At 37.4% G+C, this 26672-nt stretch overlaps 1 protein-coding gene across 2 annotated transcripts in view; it reads left to right on the forward strand.

Moving 5' to 3' along the window:
- The window catches only part of LOC144447975 (transcription intermediary factor 1-alpha-like), a 29532-nt gene extending 16926 nt beyond the window's left edge, over positions 1–12606 (forward strand). Inside the window, exons 3-9 of one of the 2 annotated variants that reach the window (XM_078138100.1) lie at positions 120–1592; positions 2476–2644; positions 3365–3597; positions 3957–4074; positions 5285–5374; positions 5882–6019; positions 7361–12606. In XM_078138100.1, coding sequence (XP_077994226.1) covers positions 120–1592; positions 2476–2644; positions 3365–3597; positions 3957–4074; positions 5285–5374; positions 5882–6019; positions 7361–7519 — 2380 coding nt within the window. In that variant the 3' untranslated portion in view covers positions 7520–12606. The remainder of the gene's footprint in view (positions 1–119; positions 1593–2475; positions 2645–3364; positions 3598–3956; positions 4075–5284; positions 5375–5881; positions 6020–7360) is intronic. The other variant, XM_078138101.1, reaches the window with a different exon arrangement.
- Positions 12607–26672: the final 14066 nt, after the last annotated feature.

Raw genomic sequence — 26672 nt, forward strand, 5'->3', positions numbered from 1 at the left:
CGCTATTGTCTCGTTACAGATATCAGTTTGTATGTACATGTAATGATATTGGTATTGTCTTGTTACAGATATCAGTTTGTATGTATATGTAATTTGATATCGCTATTGTCTCGTTACAGATATCAGTTTGTGAATGAGGCCGCAGCCCGACAAAAGGGACAAATGACGGCATTATTGAAAAAACTAGAAGAGAAGAAACAGTATATAAGTACAGCTAGGCAGAGAATCAAAGAGAAACAGAACCAGATTCATGATCTTGAAAACAAGACATCACAGGACATAAGATTATTTATGTTGACTCTGATTAATGAAGTTAACAGGAGGGCGAAACGTTTGCTAGCCGAATTAAAAGAAACATGTGCAATCAAGAAAAAACGGCTGGAAACCCAAGCACAGGAGGTGCATCAATTGAGTAATTTAGTTGATCATTGTATGAGCTTCACTGCTAATGCGATTCATGGCGGCAGTAATGCAGCCTTGTTATATACTAAGAAGACGATCCTTCATCAACTAATTGCAGTGTTGCGCCTGCCCGCCATCAAGTCACCGATCTTTGGCATGGACGTGAAGTTTCTGTTTGATATGAATAATGCAACTAAACAGATTTCAAAATTTGGTGTTTTGTTGATCAGCGATGCATCCGGACAAGGAAATAACCCCGAAAATGTTGTGCAGCAGCTCAACCGAGCTATACAACAGGCACCGGGTCAAGCTTTTGTCGGTTCCCAAACGCAATTGTCACCACCGCAGTATGGACAAGTCATGTACAGTCAGCAGCAGTTACAACAACAACAACAACGAGTACAACAACAGAAAATAACTCTACAGCAGCTAGTGGAACAACGACGGCAAGGATCTCAACAACAGGGCAATGGAAATTTGCAAATTAAAAACGCAAATCTTCAACAGACAGTTCAGTATCAAAACCAGCATCTTCAGAAGCTACAGCAGTTGCAGCAACACCAAGCACAAATTCAGTTGCATCTTCAGCAACACCAACGACGACAACAACAACAACAACAACACCAGCAAGAGGGACTAAAGAAGGAAGTACCTCCTGTGCTTTCTCATATGCCACATAATACAGCTAAACAACAACATGGTGCTGGTAATCAAAGACAAGCAACACATCCGCGTCCGATTGCACCGAAACCATTATCACAAACTGTGACAGTTTCTGGTAATCCTGTGATATCGCAAGTTGTGTCTTTAGGTAGCCTGACACGCCTATCACCGAGTACGTTGCGTCAGTTGAGTCCATCTGTACGCGACCTTCAAGAATCGGTATTCATGAACATGTCTAACCAGTCAAATAACCAAGTAAGCAGTGCTAGCGGTGAAAACAAAACATTACCGTCAAGCCCACCCACCATGGCAGTGACTGTTCCCTTTAATGGTGGAGGACAACAGCAACAGACAAGCTCAACAAAATCTGAAATCAAAAGCGAGTCCCTGTCACCGACTGAAAGACCATCTTGTAGTTTTGCCAGGAAGGATACACCGTCACCAGCCAGTGGTACCAGCTCTAGTCATATCGATGCCTCAGGATTACCACCAAATACCTCTAGGCCTGCTAGTAATACAAGCTCAAGGTAATCACAGATATCTTTCAAATTCTTTTCATTTCTCTCTGCTGAATAAGGCAACAGTCATTCTTTGTTTGGAGTACGGGGGGGGGGGGGGGGGGGGGGGGGGTCCTGCATTGCTCGATAAGAGTCAAACTGAACAACACTCTTTTCTTACTTTAATCAGCGTGACCACAGTGGTAAGAGGCAAATGGTTTAACCACTCAGGCACCAACAACCCTATATTGGTTTTCTTCCATAGTGTTGTTTGTAGGACAACATGAAACATCTCCCCATGTTCCCAAACTGTTCATGTTTTTCCCCACTAAATATATGGTACATGTATGGAAATCTATGAAACTTTCATCAGTAACACCTACATGTATACATGTACATGCATGATCCGTGAGTCACAATCTAACGCAGTGTGTCCTTTGATAATAGCCAAATTTTGTTATTGTGACTCAAAAAAAATAAAAACTGGCATATCTTGTGTGTCACCCCATACTAAGAGATATGGACACCAAATTGTGGTGCATCACTCGAAATTGTGTGCGTCAGTGGCATCAAATTGGCTTAGTGGCACACTTATCTAACGAAACAATATACATGTAATCTATCAGTTTTCTAGATTGCTACATGTACATGTATCTCTACCTCTGTTACGGAGGTTTCTGTCAAACACCATAGAACAAGATATACATGTAAAACCGTGAGCAAGTGTATCAGAGTATCCCCCTCGTTGTTCATGTTACCCACCTAAGTTACAATAAAGTTTGTCAATCCAGGCAGGTTTTACCAGATTTAAAGGGGTAATAATTGTACAGCTCTATGATCATATCTATTCAAGAAATTGATCATATCTATTATCATTATCAACAATAAACCCTTTGTTTTCCATTGTTTTCAGTGATGATAGAAGTACAACTACACCAGAAACTAGTAGTACTACAGGAATCCGAATCAAACATGAAAGGCGATCCATTGATGAACCAAGTGCTTGCAGTGCTGCACCGTTAGATTTTACTGTGAAACGTGAAGAAAGAGCTGGAGTTGATGATGAATCGTTTTTATTCCCAGTGAGTAGAAAATGTATATACAGTGCGCATGAAATGGAGTATGTCTACGTAAGAATCCAAATAATTTGAATATGACCCCTTGAGTCTCTCCTAACGCAGAGAGAGTTGTCTTAGTGTTACTATCTCCAGAAGCTCTCCACACTAAGCCAAGGTAGATGCAATTTGAAGCATAGGAATGTGTTTTGAATTTGAAATTACCACCAATAGCTCTGCTAAAATATAAGTGACTCCTGCATAGATTTTAAGCATTTGTAATTGGCCACTTGCCTAGTTCAAGTCACAAGTTGCCACTTCATGCATGTAGGTTTACCTGAAAGATCCTATCCAGTGAGTCGGTATGTCTGAAGTGTGTACATAATTGAGTCACTCGCTGAAGCATGTACGCAATGTCTAAATGTGTATGGAATGAGTCAGTCATGTTCAGTGAAGTGTGTATCTAATGAGTCACAATGTCTTACGCAAGTCTGTATGTTATGAGTCACCATGTCTTACGCAAGTCTGTATGTTATGAGTCACCGTGTCTTACGCAAGTCTGTATGGAATGAGTCACCATGTCTTACGCAAGTCTGTATGTTATGAGTCACTGTGTCTTACGTACATGTAATTCTGTATGTAATGTCTCAGCATGTCTTGATGCATCTTTAAGAATGGACAATAGCTCAGTTTTCTCAAAATAATAAAATCATCACAATCCTAATTTAATTCCATCTTTTGTGTCAGGAGCTGAACTTGACGTTTCCAAGTATCCAGGAAGAGAAGAATAAAAGTGACCAAGGTGACGGTGAATACAGTGACAGGACATCACCAGGTCCATTAATGCCTAGAAATGACGAAGATGAAAGTGAAGATTATTGTGGATGTTGTCATAATGGGGGTGATCTCTTGTGTTGTGATACTTGTCCCAAAGTCTTCCATTTGCAGTGTCACATTCCATCACTTACCAGTACTCCAAGGTAAAGTCACTTACCAGCACTACCTTAACTTACCATCAACACTGTTAGTGAGCTTACCATCCCCGTAATAAGATTACTTATCACTAATACAAAAGTACACCATTACAAGTTGACATCCCATCACTTACCTGTACTCTAAGGTAAGGTCACTTACCAGGATTAGTATAGTTAGCATGAACATTTTTAGTGAGCTTACCATCCCCGTAATGAAATTACTTATCACACAAATATGCCATTACAGGTTGACATCCCATCACTTACATGTACATTGAGGTAAGTTTACTTACCTGATTTGGCATACATGGGAGGAAAGGGGAGAATATAAATTTACATTCTCTACATATTATCTGTTACCATAGTGATACATGGAATTGTGGTTTATGTCAAGATATAAGTCCACCTAGTGAAGACAGTGATGAAACAGAAGAGTCACGGAAGAGGAAAGGAAACTTTCAAATGGACGAGTACGAACATAAAGTAAGTTTTCCATGACAAGAAAACACTACTTTCCTAACAACCAATCAGTGACTGCTGTGAAAGTTACTACTGTAACAGGTGTAAACATTTCAGGGCAACCAATCAGTGACTTACAATGGTGATCACTGCACCATAAAACAGGTGTAAACATTTCAGGACCACCAATCAGTGACCTGCAATGGTGATCATTGTACCATAAAACAGGTGTAAACATTTCAGGACAACCAATCAGTGACTTGCAATGGTGATCACTGCACCATAAAACAGGTGTAAACATTTCAGGACAACCAATCAGTGACTGGCAATGGTGATCACTGCACCATAAAACAGGTGTAAACATTTCAGGACAACCAATCAGTGACTTGCAATGGTGATCACTGCACCATAAAACAGGTGTAAAAATTTCAGGACAACCAATCAGTGACTTGCAATGGTGATCACTGCACCATAAAACAGGTGTAAACATTTCAGGACAACCAATCAGTGACTTACAATGGTGATCACTGCACCATAAAACAGGTGTAAACATTTCAGGACCACCAATCAGTGACTTGCAATGGTGATCACTGCACCATAAAACAGGTGTAAACATTTCAGGGATATTAGAGTAGGATAAGCAATGAATGAGATAATGAGATGGAATCTAAACGATATAGTAAAAGCCTAAGCCTTTATCTAGAACAGTTACTATCTTTGAAGTGGTTAATGTTGTAATAATAATACTTTATTGTCATATGTATTTGTACAATGAAATTTGTAGTGGTTCTGTGAAACTTGGGTTGAAAATATGATTTGGAAAAACAAAATTTACAGATGACTATGATAAATATGACCAGAAGTAGGATAAAAACTGTTTTTGAAATGATTAGTTTTGGTTTTAATAAATCTGTTGCATGTACCTGACAGTAACTTACTGGGGGGGGGGGGGGGGGTAGTGGAACATGAACTGGGATTGGAAAAAGGAGAACGTGAACTGGGAGGGGAGAACGTGAAGTTGGAGGGGAAGGTGAGAACATCAACTGGGAGGGGGAGGGGGAAGAACATGACCTGGAAGTGAGAGGAGAGAATATGAACTGGGGGAAGAAGGCAGAAAGTGAACTTGGGGAGAAGGGACAACAAGAATGGAGGTTAGAAGCCTCCAGTAAATCTTTAGATTCTCATTGTACCTATTGACTTGTGAAAGATAATATAGTTGACCTTGTTTTTTCAGATTTGTCAAAGAATCTTGCTAGAACTGTTTTGTCATAATGAAAGTCCCCCATTCCATGAACCTGTCAGTAAAACGGTAAGCGAACAAGATGTATGTGAAATTTCATATCTTATTTGGTGTATATACAGTCTTAAACTTTCTCTATGTCTTACTCGTAGGTAGTGCATGTGAAGTTGTCGTAATGTACTTGTGTTGCATGTGTTTCTGAAATACAAATCCTGAACTTTTGTTGTTACATTTGTACTTTGTTCAAGAAAACTTACTGCAGTTCTCAGTTATACTAAAGAAAAATATAATCAGGGGTCACTATGGACGTTTTTGAAAAGAAAGCACAAAATGATGGCAGGCATAATTGATTGGCTGCAACCAGAATTGATTGCAGAATACTAGGAATGGCTGCATTTGATACAGACATGAATGGGGTGGGTGGGTGGGTGAGTGGGTGGGTGGGGGTGTCACCCGATGCATTAGGGTGCCCCAACATGTTACACTTTACAGACTAACACTACTAATCTTTGAATGATATTTTCCGTCATCCAAACGCTATACTTCAACTACAGGTAGCTTGTATAGTGACATTTTCTTCATTATTTACAGGTGCCTAATTACTATAAGATAGTAGCTCATCCCATGGACTTGAGTACTATCAAATGTAAACTAGATTCTTATGAAAATGTGGAAGATTTTATCTCTGACTGTCGACTGGTCTTCACAAACTGTGCTCTATTCAATGGGGTAAGTATCTAAAAATAAATATAAAGATGACTGTGAGATGAAATTTTATCTCTTGACAGTCCACGGGTCTTTACAAACTGCTCTGTTTAATGGTGGAAGTATCTACATCGGTTAAATCTAAAGAGATTTAACATAATTATCTTTATTTATATTGGATAGTCCTTTAAGCATATAAACACTTGTCTCCCAAGAAGTCCAGTGAGGGCTATCCCTCATGGGTTCAATGTTAATGCAGGAGGAAACCGGAACACCCCGTGAAAACCTGCGTTGTCCAGTAGTGTCAAACTGAACGACACTCTTCTTACTTACAGCGTGGTAAATTTAATCAAACCCTGAATGGGGTTCGAACCTTAACCACGGCGCAGTGGTAAAAGGCAAGTGGTTTAACCACTCGGCCACCGACAACCTGACATACACATTGGCAAATATAGAATACACTCCATGCAACATGAATTTATAAGCTAAGAGCTTTTAACTGCAAAACTGTTTGTCTTGTTCACTCACTGATAGATGACACACTATATTGAGATCACGGAAAGTGTTTGCTCACATAGTTCCTAGGGAGAAAGTATTATCCTCTATCTCTGTTCATGTTGCCGGGGCAACTCAATGTAGGTAGTCTACTTGATGCGGCACTTATGCCAACTAGTCTTATTTTATATTTAGATGGAGTCCATTGTACACTATTTTACCCACAACTCTCTCTGATTTGTAGTGTTGGACATCATCTCCTTGAAGTCTGACAAATCTCACCTGTGTACAGGATTTTGTAAAACATTTTTGACATTTACAAAGCGTAGAATTGCCACGGATGAGTTTCTGAATACCCATTTTCATCAGTTCTGGTATCAATGATTTATTGTAGGAGTAGCAATATTAGAAATTTGTCAACAGATTTTCTTGAAAGACATGCACAATATTTGCAATGAAACTAAGGAAAATATATGCAACTGTTATGACTTTGCCAAAGATGTAGATTTATTTGAATAGGTGTAAGAAATTTTGATATTAAAACTCATCATATACACTGACTACCCAAGTTAGTGATATTTTGATTTTGAAAAGTGTTTTATTTAGTTGTTAGTACATTTTTATACAAAATTTAGAACTTTATTTTTGATTCCTAAACACACTTTTGTTCATATTATTTAAACATAATTATTATACTGAAAATGGGTTATTGAAAAAGTTATTAAATAAGGAACCTCCAAACTCACCAGTCAGAGAGAGTTGTGGGTAAGATATTGTACAGTGGAGTTGTTGGAAGAGAATTCTCACTTGCTTATAATTTGGTCTAAACATTCATCCTTTCTCAACCGAACAATGTATTTTGTGTTTTAGATGGAATCTCTTGTTGGAAGAGCTGGAAAGAAAGTTGACAAGTTCCTGACCAGACTACTTGAGAAATACCTACCAGATTATGTTGGACCGTCACTAGATCAACCACAGAGAGTTAACAAGAGGAAAAAGAGGCCAAATGAAATTGTTCACTATAAGTAATCAAGACTACTATATTCTGTAAATATTGTAATTTTTAAACATTTGTTATATTATAGGAAAGTTTCTCCATTGATAGTTTTAATTATGTTGCTTAGCAATATGACGATAACAATATTGTGTTACTTAGCAATATGAAATTAATGATAGTGTTACTGTCTGTTGTTGCTTAGCAATATGAAGGTAAACATAATGTGCTACCTTGTTTTGTTGCTTAGCAATATGAAGATAATATTGTGCTGCTTAGCAATATGAAGTTAACGATACAGTGTTACCTTGTTATGTTGCTTAGTAACATGAAGGTAACAATATTATGTTATATTTTGTTGCTTAGCAATATGAATACATTAGTTTGTTACATTAGTACATCAGCATTTGATGTGTTAGTTCATTAGATTGAAGTCTCACTTGATGGCTTTATGTTAAGGCACAGAATGCAATATAGGGTACCGTACATAGTTTAAGTCTTATATTTCCTGTACCAAACATATGGGGGTAAAAATGTTTCCACAATAAAAATAAACATAGTTTTTTAAACCGAAATGTATTTTGGTGTGAAATTATAGAAGGCACATTTCTATATAATTCCACACCAAAATTGAAACAGAAATTTATCATTTAAAATGTTCAAGAAAAGGTCGAATTTTCATCGAAAAATGAAAACTTGTTAATTTGATCACTTTTTGGCAAAATTGACAACGATATATCAAAACAGTATATTTGTATAAATTAGGGCCAAAAGAAATGTGAAATACGGTGAAAAATTACTGAAGAATTAGAATGTCCATATTTGAGGACTTGCTGACAAAATTTGGACACAATGTGTAGATAAACGAACAGACAAATGATATCAGTCCAAGATGAAATTAGAATTTCCATCATAATTTAACCACTTTTAAAAAATCATTAGATAGATGCAAGATATTTTTATGACTCTAGGACAAAATTATGGTGGGAACTATATAAAAAAAAAACTTACAAAAAAACACAAACATTTCTGTTAATGATGTCAACGAGAAAAATGTTTGGTACTGAAGAGTATTTTTCAGTATTTGTTATTTTGTGAATTTGTATTTATACCATTTTTGTGAGCAAAGTCAAGACTGATACAATATTTAATGTTTTTCAGCATTCATTGTTATTTTATACGACAGTTTTTCAATTTATATTTGTGAAATGTTTTTTTTTTTATTGTCTTTGATATTTGCGTAATGTCGTAGAAGTAGTCCACCTTTGCTGACATAAAGGTGTCCAAGCTCTCCTATTCCACTGGGTCAGTGTGCCCTCTACTGACCGCGCAATTTTGTTGTTTGTGAGTCAAAATGATAAAAACTGGCATTTCTTGTGAGTTTCACCACATAGTAAGAGATAGGGCAACACAAAATGTTGGTGCATCACAAGAAATTTGTGTGCATCAAATTGGCTTAGACTTAGAGGGCACACTGCTCCTGGCACCCATGTTAATCACAGCTTTGTAGTTTGTTAGGACTGTAACAGCTTGAGAGTTCTACATGCTTACGTGCAGCAAAAGCTTAAACTGTCATTACACTTTCTAACTAAAAATTCATAGTATTCAAAGCCATAATGCATAAAATGGGTTGGGACAGGAACCGTTTGTACACTATGAGGATATATACAATTCATAATGCATGCAGTCCATCTCATTTTTGCTCAGGCTGTGACAACAAGCCTTCTCTTGTCCACAGAATGTGCAAACAGTGAAATTTAATTATGAACAGAACTCACATTTGTGTCTTTTAGAAACACGGCAATCACAAATGTGGTGTACAAATATCCAAAAATATAATAGCTAAGAAAACTTTTTAGAGAACAACCAACACCCAAAGTATTGGCTCCTTCAGTCTCAACACATAGACTAATTAATAGTGTTTATTTGCCAAAATTTTACCATGTATGCACAGAAGATAACTTGCATTTATAGTTACACTGACAACATTTTAACTGTTGAAGTTCAGAAAACCACAAAAAGTGTAAATTCTACCATTTAGATCAATCAGGCTTTGATATGTGACGGTCTTATGATGACATACATTATATATTATTATATAATCCAGTCTGGAATTCAAAAAATGAAATTATTGGAGCTGCAAAATCGAGAACGAACAAACGAAACCATGTTTGCAGAGACAGAGATGGTTGATATTATTAAAGAATCATTCAGCTTTTTGCCAATTATAGAGTTACAAGCAGACTTTCCCAAAGATGTTTCAGGTTGATTTATCAAGCGGGAAGCCATGATAAAATTGTTTCATGAATTAAAAATCCAAAATAAATACCCAATCGTTATCCATATGGCCACTTTAACAATGGGTGTGTGCTAAACTACTATTCAGCCAATTCTGTTTTTTTACTGCATTATTAATATTCATTTTATAGAATCTATTTTCTCTACCCTCTCATCAAATATTTCTTTTTATATACAATATTCAAGGTCATTCAACCATACACAAATCTAGTGAGAAGAAAAAAAGAAAGACATCAATCAAAAAAAAATGCAAGAATAAATGAGAAATTGTAATCAAATCAAATTGAATACAATATTCAGAAATTCACATTATATATAAATAAAAATATATCTTTAAATTTCCAGTTTTGAACTATTTTTATTGCTTGAAACTGTAAATATTTTGTCATCGTGAAATAATGAAAGATGATTTATGCTTTAATGAATGCTGTCAATTTTGAGGTATTAATAAACTTAGTTTTATTATTACGAGTTAGTTATTAGAATAGCATAATTTCACAAATTAATCCAGAAAGATAATTAGTCTCTAAGCTATGCTGTGTAAAGGTGTCCTCTGTTGTCAGCATAATCTCAATGATACACCATGTGAGGGCACCCTCACTAGTCAGCATAGCCTGTCTGTATGAAACGCCATGTGGGTGTGCGCCACCCTCCCCCATCAAGCTACAACTCAGTAAAGTGAGGGTAGGATGACACAAAGTCGCTTCCGATCTTGGTGACAATATTCCAGTTACCCACTTTGCAAAGTATAGTATGCCATATACCAGTAAGCCAACTGGCAGTCTTCTATTCAAAAGAGTATTGGGGGCCCTGTGTACTGAGAATGAACACACTTTTCCTTAGAAATGTTTGAAAAAAATGTGAAATCCGAATTACGCTACAGTACTCGACAATTATGGCACTGCCTTATTGAACTTTTAAAAAAGAATACTATTTGAACTGACTAAGAATGCAAGGACGTGTCATGAGAAACATTTGTGAGAATGCAGTTTCCAAATAAGACTGGGCAATAGAAGCTTCTGAACAGCACTCCTAGTGGCTAAACTGTGTAATCTTTTGTTTTTCTGATAACTGGTGTATGGTCACCCCATTTCAAAGTAGTAAAACCCATCTTGGGTGTATAAGAAAATCCCAGGCCATATTGGTTGTAGGAAATTCTAGTAAATGATCTGTAAATTTATTTGTTTAAGAATATATTTTTATCTGCCAAATGAATGAAAAAGTTGTAATATTTGAAATGGTGACTTAGTGGAAGTTGTTTTATTTTCATAGTGGCAAAAACTGAGTTTAATTAAATTTTGTACTTGTATGCAAGTACTTGCATAAAATCCATGTTGAGCTATTTTTGGACATGTTTGTCTTCTGCAAAGCTAAATATACACTTCCTGTTACAGGCTTGAGCTATTACAGACAGGCCTAATGGAACTGACATGCCACAGATCTGAATGGCCATACCTGACAAAAAGGCCTGTCACATCTCTAACTAGTCAGGCCTACAGGCGACCAGGCCTGAGAAAATAGGCCTGTCACAGCAGCTACAGGCCTGACAAAATAAGCCTGTCATAGGTCAAACTAGTCAGGCCTGCTACAGGCCTGACAAAATAGGACTGTCATAGCTCTAGTCGGTCGGTGCCTGCTACACAGGCCTATCACAGCCATCTTTCAGACCCAATAAATGTTAGCTGTACCATGGCGTTGTGACAGTTAATGGCATATTACAAATCTCAACAACATTTCAATATATATATAATATGTATATACTGATTTGAATTCTACCATTGGATCTTTGGATGTACTATATCTGAATATCAAGTGTGAATTCTACCAATACAAAAAGATGGTGGAGTATACTTTAATAGTAAGTAGAATACTGCACCTTACAAACGATAAATTGCCTCAGTGTTTCACACATGGAAACATGATGTTTTTGAAACAAAGATAGACATATTTCAACTCTGGTCTAACCATAAGAGAGACATGATAAGCACACACAACGTGATGGCTATTCTTTTAATGTGCTGTGGAAACTGGCTGCTGCTGAAATGATTACACATGGACTTGATTTGAATGGCTTCACTTGTGTGCTTTCCAACTGATAATACCATTCTTTGTCAGCATCTAGATCACACTGTACGTAGCACCTGGATAATCTTGCATTTGAAGTTTGAAAAAAATGCCATGTCACATGAGAGAAATGCCATGGCAACCCTAATTGACCTGCCCTAATACGCAGTCATCTTTGCTTTTGTCCCTTGGAATAGGCAATTCTCTATAATAGAGCATTATTATGGCAATGGTGAAACAAGATTTAATTGGATTTTTAGCACAACTGAACTGAGGTTCAGTAGTGCTCATGGAATGGTGAAATGTCTGAGTGTGCAGATGTGTGTGTGTGTAAACGACGGAGTCAAAAACTGCCTAAACATTCGAACACAGGATCCGATAAGTGGTTTTCAAGGTGCATCCAAAAGTTATTTTCTTTCGAAATACTCATTATTTTACAGTGGTAGTCTTATGAGGCATGATTATAATCACTTGTCTATGGGATGTTCCATTATCCTGTAGGGGTGTTTTCATCTTCGACGTGTGTTTCTCTCACTGCATGTGTACGTCAGACATTGGGTTTCAGTTGTGCACATTGCCATTGGCAGTATTTTTTGATTTGGTAATAGTAAGTGTGGTCGTTATTGCTGTCAGTTGTAATGTACTAGCCAAGAAATGTGAATATGTTTTGTAGAAAATTTGAAAGTCCTTGTGTTGCATTGTGCTTTAGTGTTTGCCTACACTATGTGGCAAGAGCCTATTTCATTTAATAAACTGCCTTGGAGAACATGATTTATATTTTGTTTGTGAAAGTGTTGATTATTTTGTACATGTGCTGTTCGTTGAGTCAGTGTCAAGCAAGCTAACCTTTTTAAAAAAAAAAAAAAAAAACGTGTTCTACGTCATCTCTGTGCATTTGAGCCGTTTGGAATTGATTGAATTTGTTTATCGTTCATTGCTGACATTTTGAAAGGAAGTGTCGTGTCACAAGAGGATGTTTCACCAGAGGAGCCAATCAGAGCTGACTGGCATGATGAAACATTCAACAAAATAAACTCGCGTTCCTTAAGACTGTAATCTGAAATGAAGTTAGAAAACTGTGATTGGTTGAGAATACCGCCAACTGTTGCCATCAAACGTGAGGAAATGTTTTACCTGCCATGCATGTACATGTTTCCATGTTTCTCTACTTCTTGTCTGAAAGCCGCAGGTGAATAGCACTCCTAGTGGCCAAACGTTGAAATCCTTTTGTCTTTCTTATAACTACACCCGTATTGCCAAAAATTGTAGCTTTACAAAATGGTACTTTAATCTTATCCACAAATGTATTACAATTAACAAGTCTAATGAGGACGAGAATTGACCTTGGAACAAAATGGCGAATTTGGGATATAATGCCTACTAATGGAGCGATTGATTTGTTTAATTTTTCAATATGAGTTTTCCAATTCATGTGTTGGTCCATGGAGACTTCTAAACAGCTAGTTGATAGAACGCCTTCTACCGGGAACCCGTCTACACTCAGCTTACCTGTAATATGCACAACCAACTTTCCTGGGTGACTTAATTAGCATGTAATTTGTCTTCTCGGAGACGGAGTTTATAGTTAACTTATTTGCATTGCACGGTTAACTGTACAGTCGTTGAGAAATTTAAACAAGTTTGTGTCGTCAGCAAAAAGTCTAAAAATCAGAAGTGCTAGTTGAGAGTACAATGTCATTTATTTACAAAAGAAATAGAATGGGTCCTAAAATCGAACCCTGTGGGACTCCACATTTGATAAACTTATACGAGGAGGAAAAGTTATCTGACGACTTGAATGATAACTCTTGAACCATTGAAGTGGTAAGCCTCTAATTCCGAAGTGATCCAGTTTGTCTAAAATAATGTTGTGATTTAATTTGTCAAACGCTTTCCTAAGATCTGTGAAAATATCGAAAGTGATCAGTCCATTGTCAATGTTTTTTGCGATGTCAGAGACTAGGTCCGCAAGTTCAAGTTTTGTACAGTGTATTTTGCGAAATTATAACCTCAACATGATGTATTCCTAATCGGTGAAGAGAGATTTTGATATTCGAAGCCATGGATAGCCTCTAGACTACCAATTCGCAATCATGCATATATGTTTGCCAAATGTTTGGTGGTTGTATGTTCTATTTGTTCTGTCTTTAATAACGGGTTGGACCGATTCATTGTGTGTATGCATGGCTTGCATGCATCTCTCTCTCTCTCTCTCTCTCTCTCTCTCTCTCTCTCTCTCTCTCTCTCTCTCTCTCTCTCTCTCTCTCTCTCTCTCTCTCTCTCTCTCTCTCTCTCTCTCTCTCTCTCTCTCTCTCTCTCTCTCTCTCTCTCTCTCTCTCTGGGTGTCTGGGTGTCCTCGCGCGCGCGCGCGCGTGTGTGTGTGTGTGTGTGTGTGTGTGTGTGTGTGTGTGTGTGTGTGTGTGTCGATGTGTATGGATACATACATTAGCCCAATCTAGACGGCACTAAACATCCTACCTGGAGACGCAAACGCGTCCTGAACCTGTCTTGAAACCGTCCTGACTTAGGACACCTTCGAGAGGTTTCCCGAAACCTGACTTCTTCCTATGTACTGTTAGGAGGGAACGCGCGACATCTACGACGTAACCTTCCTACGTGAAGACACAAATCTATCTAGGACTTGGGACTGCCTCAGGTAGGACGACCTACGTGTAGATGGGGCTATTATGTGTACTATCCGTGTGTGTACACGCCTTTACGATCACTTTGTCAAAACGTTTCAACTATAAAATTTGTTTATTGTATGGGTCCAATATTGATATTGATTTTACTTGGTGTGAATATTTAGAAACTGTCAGTATGCCACCTCTAAAACTTTCTTCTGACACCAATATCTGATACAGTCGGAAATCTACATCCCATAAAGTATAATGGTTGATATGGAATAAACAGGGAATCCGGGAAACATGTTGCAAACAAACACATTCAGGTATGCTCGTGCGTATCTACCCACCTGCCTGCCTGCATGCCTGCCTGCCTGCCTACCTACCTACCTACATACATACATACATACATACATACATACATACATACATACATACATACATACATACATACATACATACATAAATCTCAGACCACTACTTCGTTAGTTAAACAATGTATGTCTAAATACCGTAATGTTTGTATATACTGTAGAAATTAACTTACTTAACCATATCTTAGGGACCGGTCAGTTTCTCCAGCCTGGGAGGGGGGGGGGGCATTCTTAAATCGGGCCGACAAAAAGTCACTGACCTCCTATCTGTAAGACCAAAATCAGGCTGCCCCCCCCCCCCCCATATGTAATATTCACATGACAGGTATTTTTTGATCGTGACTCAGTGTGGACTGCTTGACTGTCTTGCATCTACTTTATAAGATCCCGGGTTAGCACTATCATAATTATAATAATTGACTGCACAAGGTACATATATCCAAAAAGGAGCTAGCATCTTGACAATCAATGCAAGGTAGGGGGAAAGCTTCAGAAGGGAATATTGTGTACATCTCTTATGGGGGGGGGGGTCCTAGGGGGTCTCCCCCTAGAAGCCCCAGGAGGTTTTTAACTCAATTTTAAGACTATTCAGACCCTTTTAGACAACAATTTCCAAACTTTACAAGACAGCACCGACATGTAAAAAGCAACTACACAGGGTTGAAATACTTTTGAAATATACTTTGATAGCATCTTGACAGGAAGAGTGGAAGCGCTTGAGACTGGGATATGTCCACCTCATGCGGTGGTCCGAGGGGGTCTCCCTCTAGAAGCCCTGGAGGAGTTGTACTCTTAAAGCCAATATTTAGGCTATTCAGACCATTTCAAGCAATAACTCAATCCGTGCTTTACAAGACAGCAAGTATCAGAAACTATGCTTTATAAATTACATAGGGTTGAAACGTAAAGTTAAATGGCACCATTATATACATGTAGTAAAGGTCAGCACATCTAATGGTAGTATCATTGGTACGGGAGATTTGGAGTTTAAGGCAATTTTAGACTATCTTCGCAAACATTTCACATCTTTAAAAGACAATATCATTTCAAATTAGAATTGGGTGAAAATATTTAAGAAAAGTTTAATACTATTATGACAGTAAAAGGTTGTTCGTGCTTCTGATTGTTGGTTGAATGCATGAGTGACCTCTGGGGGTGAAGGAGTCCTCAGTGTTTTCCCCCTGGCAGATCTAGAGTTTTTTGCTTCTATTAGGGTAATGTTAGGGTTATTCATAGCCTTTGAGGTAATATTCCAAGCTTCGAAAAGCTAACGTAAATGTAAGTTTTAAATGAGTTTCCCATGTCACATAAATATGGGCCCATAACATTGGTATAGGGGCATTAATATATAATAATATGTTTATTATCACTACAGGCCACAGGCCTACGTGACCAAAAAATAATATAATACATCAAGCAGAAAGAGTGTAATGACGTTAGCTGGAATAGAATTCCTCTCTTAAGTACATTCCTCTCTTAAGTACATTGCTTTGTATATACGTAACTTATGACTCCCATATCGAATCCTCGCTAATGCATGTCTGTATCTTACATCTGAAAGCTGCAACAAATATTTTTCTGGTTCTAATACGCTCTTGAAATTACAGTATGTATTTAAAGACTCCTTGGAGCAAACATCAGAAAACCAATTTTGCTTATAAATATCGGATACGCGCTGACTGAACTCCGTTACGAAAGAAATAGTGTCTCCCACTCCCTGTGACACCCAAACTATACCAAAACCGTAGTATTGCAAAATATTTTTTACTTCTGTTGCCCAAGACGTGTGACCACTTTCGTCAATTTTCAGCATCAATTTATAAGCATGTTTGGCAACTCTGTTATCGGGGAGTTCAGTAAGACGTAGCCAGTACTTTATACATCTCGTCAATGATTTTACAAAAATTGGCGTTCTGCCACAATCCCCAAGTACCGCTTCATTTGTAGTGTTTTGTCGCACTCCAAGAAAATGTTTACAATATTTAAGTTGTACCATTTCAATTTGCATAAACTGCTGAAATCCCCAAAGCTCAGAACCATACAAAAGAATAGGCAAGATTAGACTATCAAACAATTTAAAATAAACCTCATGGGTTATAACGCCAACTTTACGCTCAAAACTAAATATAGAAAACATTGCTTTACGGGCCTGATCAGCTAGATTACTAACTGCCTTAGACCACTTATTTCTACATGATAACAACAGTCCTAAATAGCTATAGTAGCTAACCACCTCGATACTCGTACCATTTAAATGCCATTTTTCGTTCCTTGAACTATGACCTCCCTTTCGAAATGTTACCACCTTTGTTTTCTTAAAGTTTGCTTTAAGTTTCCACTTGTCACAGAATTGGCCCAGACAGTTAATCAAACGCTGCAAACCCACAACTGTGTCAGCAAATATCACAACATCATCTGCATAAAGCAGGACAAATAAATCAAACATGTCTTGTGTAAGCTGCACCCCCTTAAATCCTGCTTTTGTAATTATTTGGTAAAGTTCATCGATGAAAAGAGAAAAAAGTACAGGGCTTAGTACGCTTCCTTGTCTAACTCCGATACCACAATTGAAATACTCTGAAATCCCCCTATCCAATTTAACACATGACTTCACATCATCGTACATGGACTTGATGATATTAAACATTTTACCCGAAAGACCAATTGATTGTAGTTTAATGAAAAGATAATGATAATTAACAGAATCGAAAGCCTTAGCGAAATCAACAAATAAACAGAAGAATTTACCCCTACGTCTACGCAGATAGTTTTGAATTATGGCATACAGTGTGAAAATATTATCCATAGTAGAGAAACCCTTTCTAAAACCACTCTGACAACTGGAGATAGACCCGATGTCTTCAGCCCAAACGTACAATCTCTTATTCAAAATGGCACAGAACACTTTCCCAAACACATCTAATAAAGTTATACCCCTGTAATTATTCGGATCAGACCTGACACCTTTTTTATACAGTGGTATGATAACCCCTCTACACCACCCCTCAGGAAAGACTCCAGTTTCAAAAATGTCGTTGAATAAATCACTCATTAACGGCAATAGCCTGTTGACAGTACATTTATAAAACTCTGAAGGTATACCATCTGGACCCGGAGCTTTCCCCTTTTTCAGCTCACTCACAGCTGTTAAAATTTCCTCATCAGTAATTCTAGCATTCAAAAGATCTACATTTACTTGTACAGATTCGGAATTCAAATGCCTATACTCATTTACATCTTCAAACGTGTCTCCAAACGACATAGTTTGGGGATTATGCAACCTGGAAAAGTAATCTATCCACTGTTGTCCTGAAATTGGCGCACTTTCAAAACCACCTTTGCGATACCGCTTTATTACTGACCATATGCCGACAGTATAGGGGCATTAATATTGCATGTATAGTAATTTAAAATTAAAGTCACCGGTATGTTAGAGAACTTTAGGTGGTCATACCTAGTGTATAATAGAAACTGGAATCTGATGAGATGTGGTGATTTGTAGTGTCAATGACATGTAGTATCCAAAATAGAAAGTGTATTAATACCTTCTGAAAAGTTCATACTGAGGAGTAGAACATTTTAGATTAACTTCATTAATAAACTATCTATGAAGATTACCATTACGAAACCTTCAAGTTCACTTTTGCCCCAAAGTGCAATATAAGTGAAGCATTGATTGTGAAACAGCCAAGCATTTACATGACATGTTCTGTAACTAGTGTGATAGCTTTGTAATACATGTATATGTATATGTATAGTTATGTTTGAACTAATGAGTAATATTAAAGAATTAATGTAAGAAACAGTTACAAGAACAAATATTGACATGTACCACATTTCAGACAAGTCTATATGCCATTGTAGAAAAGGATTTTTTTCTTCCATCACAATCTAAAACACAATGACCCCCCTATCCACAATTTTCAAAACAGCATGACACCCCTCTCCTACTGCCAATTTCAAAAACAGGGTGCCCCCCCCCGTACAAATCCCCCCCCCCCCCGGCTGAAAAACTGACCGGTCTCTTACTAATAAACAAATGATTGTACTACACCCCAATTCGATATTTGTACGTGTATCAGGTTGTCAGGAACGGGTGAATTTTTGCCTGGGACTCAAGTACGTAAACACATTCCAAATGTGGTTATGGTCGTGGCGTTGCTGTTGGTTATCTCAGCTCCACTGTCCATGGTTTGTGGTAGGTAAACAATATCCAACTTTGTCAGTGAGGGCGCACTTTTATCGTATTAAACAAAACAGCGGCTAAAGTTCATCTTTGTCGCCCATTACGACCACCACATTTATGAACCAACTGTACAACCCTTACCTGCTTTGTTGAAAAAAAAAACCCGTTTTATTGAAAAGGCGAAAACTTTCTGATTTCACATTGCGAGACTTTGGATCGGGGTCAGATGGATAGTTTATGGCATGCAATGTTGGTCGGGTGTTCGTACTTTTTGTTTGATTTACTACATTAAAAAGATAATATTTAACTTCACACTAGTTACATAGTGATTATCTTTGCTCGTCATTCCGTCCTCTTCAGGGTCGATTTTTTTCCGTTCGCCATTTTGGATTACCATCCCACTGAGTCGACGAAAATCCCCCTATCTCGGCTACCTGTATACCTGAAAGTCGCCTTACAGTTCATTTATCGGAGGGCGCGCGGTGACAGTCACAGGTTACTTGCTCCGTTTAGAAGTTCAGTTGGTGACTGCGTGGTTAAATTTAGACAACATCCAGAAACAATGGCACGGATCGGTACAATTCTACAACTCGTTAGCTCCATATTTGCTATTTTACTCGGATTTATAATTTTAGTTGGACTCATGTTGGCACACTACGGTGAGTAAACAATACATTGTACACCATTTGGAATTTCGAAAAGTCTTCGGAGCCGGTATGTATTCAAGGACAATACACTACATTGTTCGTGTATCACGTGACGAAATGGTGCAGTGATCTTGAACTTGGATGGATTGTATTTCTTATTTTATTCTGTAAAGCTTTCGTATAGTTTCTGATGTGACCATACTATCGACCACTATAAAGAGCGTAAAAGACTTTACTAGTAATAGAATATGTCATATTCCAATGTTTGCTATCAATGTGTCAGGCAATTCTAAATGCTAAACGTGTACGACGTATCGATGCATGGCAAAGTCTGTAGGAAAGACACTGGGCTTGTTTTTATATCAATTTGACCTGGCACAATTTTAATAATTCTACGATTTATGCTAAATTTATTCTGTATGGATATTATTTGTCTAAATGCAATGTCAACACCACAATACGTACGTGCACTGCGCCATGTTAACCATAACCACGTGATATGCTGTCATGGGCGGATACAGTTGAACTTTGGTATTCGATGACGTCACGTAGTTGGGTGTGCTGTACATCGTCCCTGTTTTCCGCAACGAGAAGTAAACTTGAAATAAAACGGTATACCTAATGTAAAATAACATGTATTTCCTCTGGGAAGAATTTAAAGATAACCCTTTGAGACAGTGAGAACACTAATTTTCAAAAATCTGTTCGATCGAGGTGTTAAAACAACAGGTAGTTTTCATCTCCCATGCCTTAAGTCGGCCCCTTCGGTAATTACAAGTTGGAGGGCTTGGGAAAATCAAACCCGGTCTTGCGTGTAAAATGTGACCCTTTCTCTATTTCGTGTTCTAAAATGTACCCCCCCGTAATGTCCTTTCCCTATGGCATGACCCTTCTAATATGTTGAAATATTAAAAAAATTATTGATTTAATATTGCCAGACGACCGAGAAAAGGGGCACGTGCCCCCCCCCCCCCGAATCAATGATATGGTCTCTACAATATCAAGGTTACAATTTTGACACTTCCGGTATAGATCACAACACCAAAATATATCTTCTACTCAAATACATTCTCGAAGGCCAGAGCACGTTATTACTGCTGAACAACGAAATATCCCTAGGGGCGGTCTTGGACGGTTCCGTAAAAGAGGCTGTGGTTTATGACGAAGCTGAAATTATGTTTTGCGACTAATATCATCGTAACAAATTTTACATCATTTTTTTGTGACAGCCAATAGCCACTCAGATCCAAGTAATTTTTAATTCTGTATAGAAATTTGAAATAAATAATTCTCCCGCCATTTAAAATTGCTTCAAAAGCTAAAAAGTAAAGTTGCAAGTTTCAGAGTTATTACCGAAAGTAGCTCTATAATATACTGTGGTTGGAAATGGTCTGAAAAAGAACACATGATATACAAAGTACGTGTACACGTGGACAGAAGTGGTCATTACTAGAAATGTAGGGCCTTCTAGCTTGGCGCATTACCCTATTCTTGCAAACCAGAGCTGGTATTTCTTCGGCAGCAACACTGCGAAATAACGTCTCGTGGACGGTGCCGTAAAAGACACTGTGGTTTACGACGACCATTACCCCTCTTGTAATCGGTATGAAAATACTTAGACATCGAAAATGTTAGTTAGAGGTCGATTTTATCCATTAATAGTAAAGCGACAGGTTGAAATCGTGATCGCATTGGGGAGTTGACATTTTGGGTGCGGACCCTAAAATCATTTGATTGGATTTATTGTACCATTATGTGTACAGCTACACAAATACTTGTACCCCTATGTGGTTCAATACTGTTCAGAGTCTATAATATTACGAGTTCGTCATCATATCTAACTAAACTGGATTAAAAAAAGAAAAAAATACAAACAAACAAAGACACACAACAACAAACAAACAAACAACATTCCTATTGCAGCTAGTGCAGCTTTAAAGTAAGGTAGTAATAAAAAATGTGTCACTCTTGTTTTGTTCTGGATGGAGACCTTTCCCACAATTGTTCCGCTGCGTCTGTTTTAAATATGTTTTCCATTATTATTCTCTCCAGTATGTTGTCCGTTTTTACAGCACATACAACATACAAACCTTTGAACTTTTTGTCACGTGGTTTCATAACCTTTGAACTTTTCGTCACGTGGTTTCATAATGTATATCATTTGATTTACAGGTCAACCCGGACCAGAAGTGAAAAATTCTACGCACAACGAGGTAGCGATGGCGATGCCTCATGACCACGGCCATTGACGTCCTCGAGTCAAGTTCAAGTTCCAAAGATTATATTTCTATCGCTATCTGAATTCCTGTTTTGAAACTCGACGATTCGATACCTATCACGTGATGATAATTAGATACCACGTGATCATGATAGTTGACATTACAGTGTCGGCAATGAAACACTCGTGACTGAGACTTTTAATTTGCTTGCGTGCAATGTTTCAAGAGAACAGTTGCAAAATGAAGCTTTTGAACGGAAGGACGCCATCATCTTCCGAAGCCTTTTTTTTTTTTTTTTTTTTTTGCAAGCTTGCCGATCGTGGATTTGCGCTCGCCCTGTCACAACTAGCTACATTAAATTTTGATACATACAACGAATTACTGATACAAAATCATTTACTTAAATGAGTCAAAACTATTTTATATTTTTGTGGGACAACACTTACACGGATGTTATACTTTATTATATATGACCCCCTTTATCTATTTATATATCTCCCCTCTTTTTGATTTCAATTCCACCCATTCTCGAAAGCAATAGTATATTTTTCCGCTGACATTCGTAACGTAATGTTACCGTAAAGAGAACATTTGTTTCATACGACAATGAATATTCAACCCAACCTATGAAAGTCACGGAATTGGCCGTAGAGGGCGGTAATGATAGTTCTGCGTTCGAGTTGTCCTCATGGTTGATACAGAGTTACGACGTGACATCGGCAAAACGATACTGGAACTTAGTTCTAGCTGGTCGTGTCGTGGAATTTACGCTCACAGTGACAAAATGGTGGACTGCACCCAAGGAACGAAAAGGAATCGGAGGACAATTTTAATGTACTTAACTTTAAAACTATCACTTTGTAATTTGTAGAGAAATATGAAACCATAGCAATCAATACATTAGATGTTATTCCCCAACATTTCTCTTCGTTCAAATTCAACCAAGGAAAATGCAAGTGACCTAAGGGGATTTACGAGTCACTAGGCGAGTAGTGACAACCCGTAGATCACTAGTATTTTCCGACTGAACGAAAACAAATAGCGCATAATTATACCATCACTAGTAATACCAAAGACAAATCGAGGAAAGTTATGGCAATTTTGAACGTTTTGACTCATATTTCGAGCACAGCAGAACAGTGTATATATTCCATATTTTTTGTTCGACTTGGCATGGTATAAGCCAAATTGTTTTTTGTGTGAACCTCTCCTTAAAGAGAAAAAAAAGCTCCTTGATTAATTTTGTAGTGTAATTCTTTTCTCCCTATACCTTGAACTTCTCGCAATATTATTACAATATTAGCTTATAGCATTTCAATAATTTGTCGACTTTTTGCGTCAAGAGACGTTGGAGGGCTTGGGAAAATCAAACCCGGTCTTGCGTGTAAAATGTTACCCTTTCTCTATTCCGTGTTCTAAAATGTAGCCTCCCTCCATGTCCTTTCCCTATGACATGACCCTTCTAATCTTCAAATATTTAAAAAAAACCATTGAGTTAAATGTTGTCAGACGAACGAATGTATCATGATGATTTGACCCCCTAGCTTAGTTAACAAGTTTGGGTATCGAGAACTGGCGAGAATTAGGACCGTAGATACGACGTCACGTGTAGTACGTACGACTTTAACTTTCATTTACTTTCTTTTGAATTGTATGTTCATGAAAATATTGAATTTAATAATGTTAATGTCAATCACTGAATGTTGAACTCTTGTTAGATTTTTAGTTATTAAATATTTTTTAAGAGACTGAAATAAAAAACTTTGTATGCCATGCGTCATTTCTCAATGGACCCTATGGTAGCCTATGTCATGGTATGTCTCATAAGTACTTGTATGTATGTATGTATGTATGTATGTATGTATGTATGTATGTATGTATGTATGTATGAAGGTAGGTAGGTAGGTAGGTAGGTAGGTAGGTATCTATGTATGTATGTATGTATGTATGTATGTATGTATGTATGTATGTATGTATGTATGTTTGACTGTCTGCTGGTATTTGTCACAGATTTTTTGAAATTTGGCAATATCAAGAGAATGCAATTTTCAGATGTTAAATGATTTGGTACATATATTTATGATAGCAAAATGCGCATGTCCTATAATGTTTAGTTGTGTGGATGTTGTCGTAAATGCGTTATTTGCATAATTAATCATTTTTTGTAACCAGGCTGCAAATCTCATATAATTTTCTACACAAAAGTAATACAAATGAATCGTATAATTCTGCTAGGTCTCAATCAAGCCCAACGCATTCTAGGAAGCCAGAGCACACATACTTTCATCTGAAAAGGGTACAATCTGGCCGGTGCCGTAAAGAGGCCTGTGGGTTTTACGACGTTTTAATATTGAGAATCTAGATAGCGATTTCAGTTTACATCTGGTGAAAACATTCAACTTTATTTCTTTAAAGTGTTAACCTGAGATAACGTTGAACTTGATTTCTTGTGAGTATAGCTTTGCTGAATAATGATCTAAGCAAAGATATTTTCCGGGCCTATTCCAGACATTGATATCTTAGACTTTGTGTCATCTATTATCTAGTCTAGCATCGCCCCTTTACTGTCTATGCTCCACTGTCTATGCTTGAAGTAATTAGTATACAACCATACTATGACATTACTGGGGTTGATGTTAATCTATTTTGAGTCCATCTGTATTTACCGATAGCTTAATTTCTGTAGGAGTAACATGTCCATTTGATGTGCAATTGTTTTTGAAATATATGCCAGTAGCTATTTTACAATGCACTGATTAGATTTTAAGATTTCATGAAATTCATGTATTTGACTTACTTGTGGAAAATGTAAACGTACTGAAGCGACAGAGAGTAATTCGGTTTGACGTTATGAAATTCCATTGTCATGAATATTTTAAGTTGATTCCTATATATATGTAGTTACTGACACGGAGCGAAAAACTTTCCGACTCCCTCAATTTCATTTTTTGACAATGTTGCGATTGTTTGCTTTTGGGCCTTTTTTTAAATCAGAAACAACAAGCAAACTTCTGTAGGTCATCCAAAGCTTAGGATGTGATATGAAAGCAATATCGCGCTTCTAAGGATGAGAAAGAGAGAGAGAGAGAGAGAGAGAGAGAGAGAGAGAGAGAGAGAGAGAGAGAGAGAGAGAGAGAGAGAGAGAGAGAGAGAGAGAGAGAGAGAGAGAGAATGAGAGACAGACAGACAGACAGACAGACAGACAGACAGACAGATAGACTGACAGAGCGAGAGAGAGTTCTTTCAAAATAAAGAAACTCGAGTACAACTTGATAGAATTAGAAGAGGAAAATATATCGTGGTTGGGAATGAAAAACACAACGGAAGTCTGAACTGATTTTGGATGAATATGTAAAATGGTTTACTGAAACAAACGTCGGTAACACTACTTTGCAGACCTTTGGAACAAATGTTCAAACATTCATGGAAAACACATTTTTGTAAGATTACATCGAAAACATCACATAAAAAATAGATGCATACAAAGATATTCTCTCTTCGTGACTGCCCATGAATGCAAATACCAACGCGATGAGTAGGGTACATTGAACGCATTACACAGGATTGGAAGATCTGCAGGGTTAAAAGAATATAATTTAATATTTAATTTCGAATTCTCACTACTAGAAACTAATCTGAGTGAGGAAGTCCTCGAAGGGGAAATATCTTTGCATTTGTTATGTCATATTACCTCTTATAATATGAAATACACCTCGGATATAAACCATTTATTATACTTTTTCTGGTACTTTGTTCAAGAAAACTGCAATCTATTCTCATTTAAAATCAATGAAATAAAAATAGGGGATCGCCGTACATCGTATTGAAAAAAAGTCACAATGATATCAAAATGTAGTCATTTAAGAATCCAATATGGCCGCTGAATCCAATATGGCCGCTGAATACTGTGTTAACTCTATGGGAAAATAAATGATTGGCGATTTCCGTGAAAACAAGATGGTGGACCCCAATGTTTGTTTTATTATTTCAAAAGAACCGGTTACCAGGAACAAACTTACATATGACAAAGTTTGGATAGATTTGAAGACCTTTGATTTTCAGTGAAATTTGTCCCTAAGGTGCATTCCACTTGAAAGGGGAAGGATTTTTCCGTGAATTTGTAATTAATGTGTTTGAGTTCAGACATGACGCCATTTACATATGTCGCCAAACACCTAGTCTGGATACCAACGTGGTGTCTAACTAAACCACGTCTGGTCAAAGTCCCTCAATTAGCACAAAAAGTTGTTCATCCAATCAGTGAACCCGAACTATTATAGTGACTTAAACACTGTGTGTATAAGTTACATCCTGAGCTGACAAATATGCCATATTTGGACATTACATAACTGCCCCAATAAACACTAACTTTATGAGGGACTGTGTTATTGGTTAGAATTTTACAAAACCTCCTTGTACACGTCATTGTTATGATTTGGTGTTCATGATCACACTGCAGGTATATGCGAGCACACAAATCGCATTGCCTGATGGTCTAGCTCACTTGTAGTGCAATTTGTCAAAACCGATGTACAGTAAAGTTTTAAGTGTTGGATGAGGGCATCAATGAAAAGAAGCCGATCCTTCAACGTTTTGCGTTGTTAGTTTGGAATACTTATTGATATTTTATATTGTGTTAATTTTTCAGACTGCTACAACTGTCGACATGCAAGCAGTAACAAGCAGAACTTGCTACACGAATGGAACGTAATTGTATTAATAACACATGGCAGGGCATTGAGATGTGTATTACATGCGTGTTATCAAAGTAAATAG

This window comes from Glandiceps talaboti, chromosome 17 (genome assembly GCF_964340395.1).
Source record: "Glandiceps talaboti chromosome 17, keGlaTala1.1, whole genome shotgun sequence".
NCBI lineage: Eukaryota > Metazoa > Hemichordata > Enteropneusta > Spengelidae > Glandiceps > Glandiceps talaboti.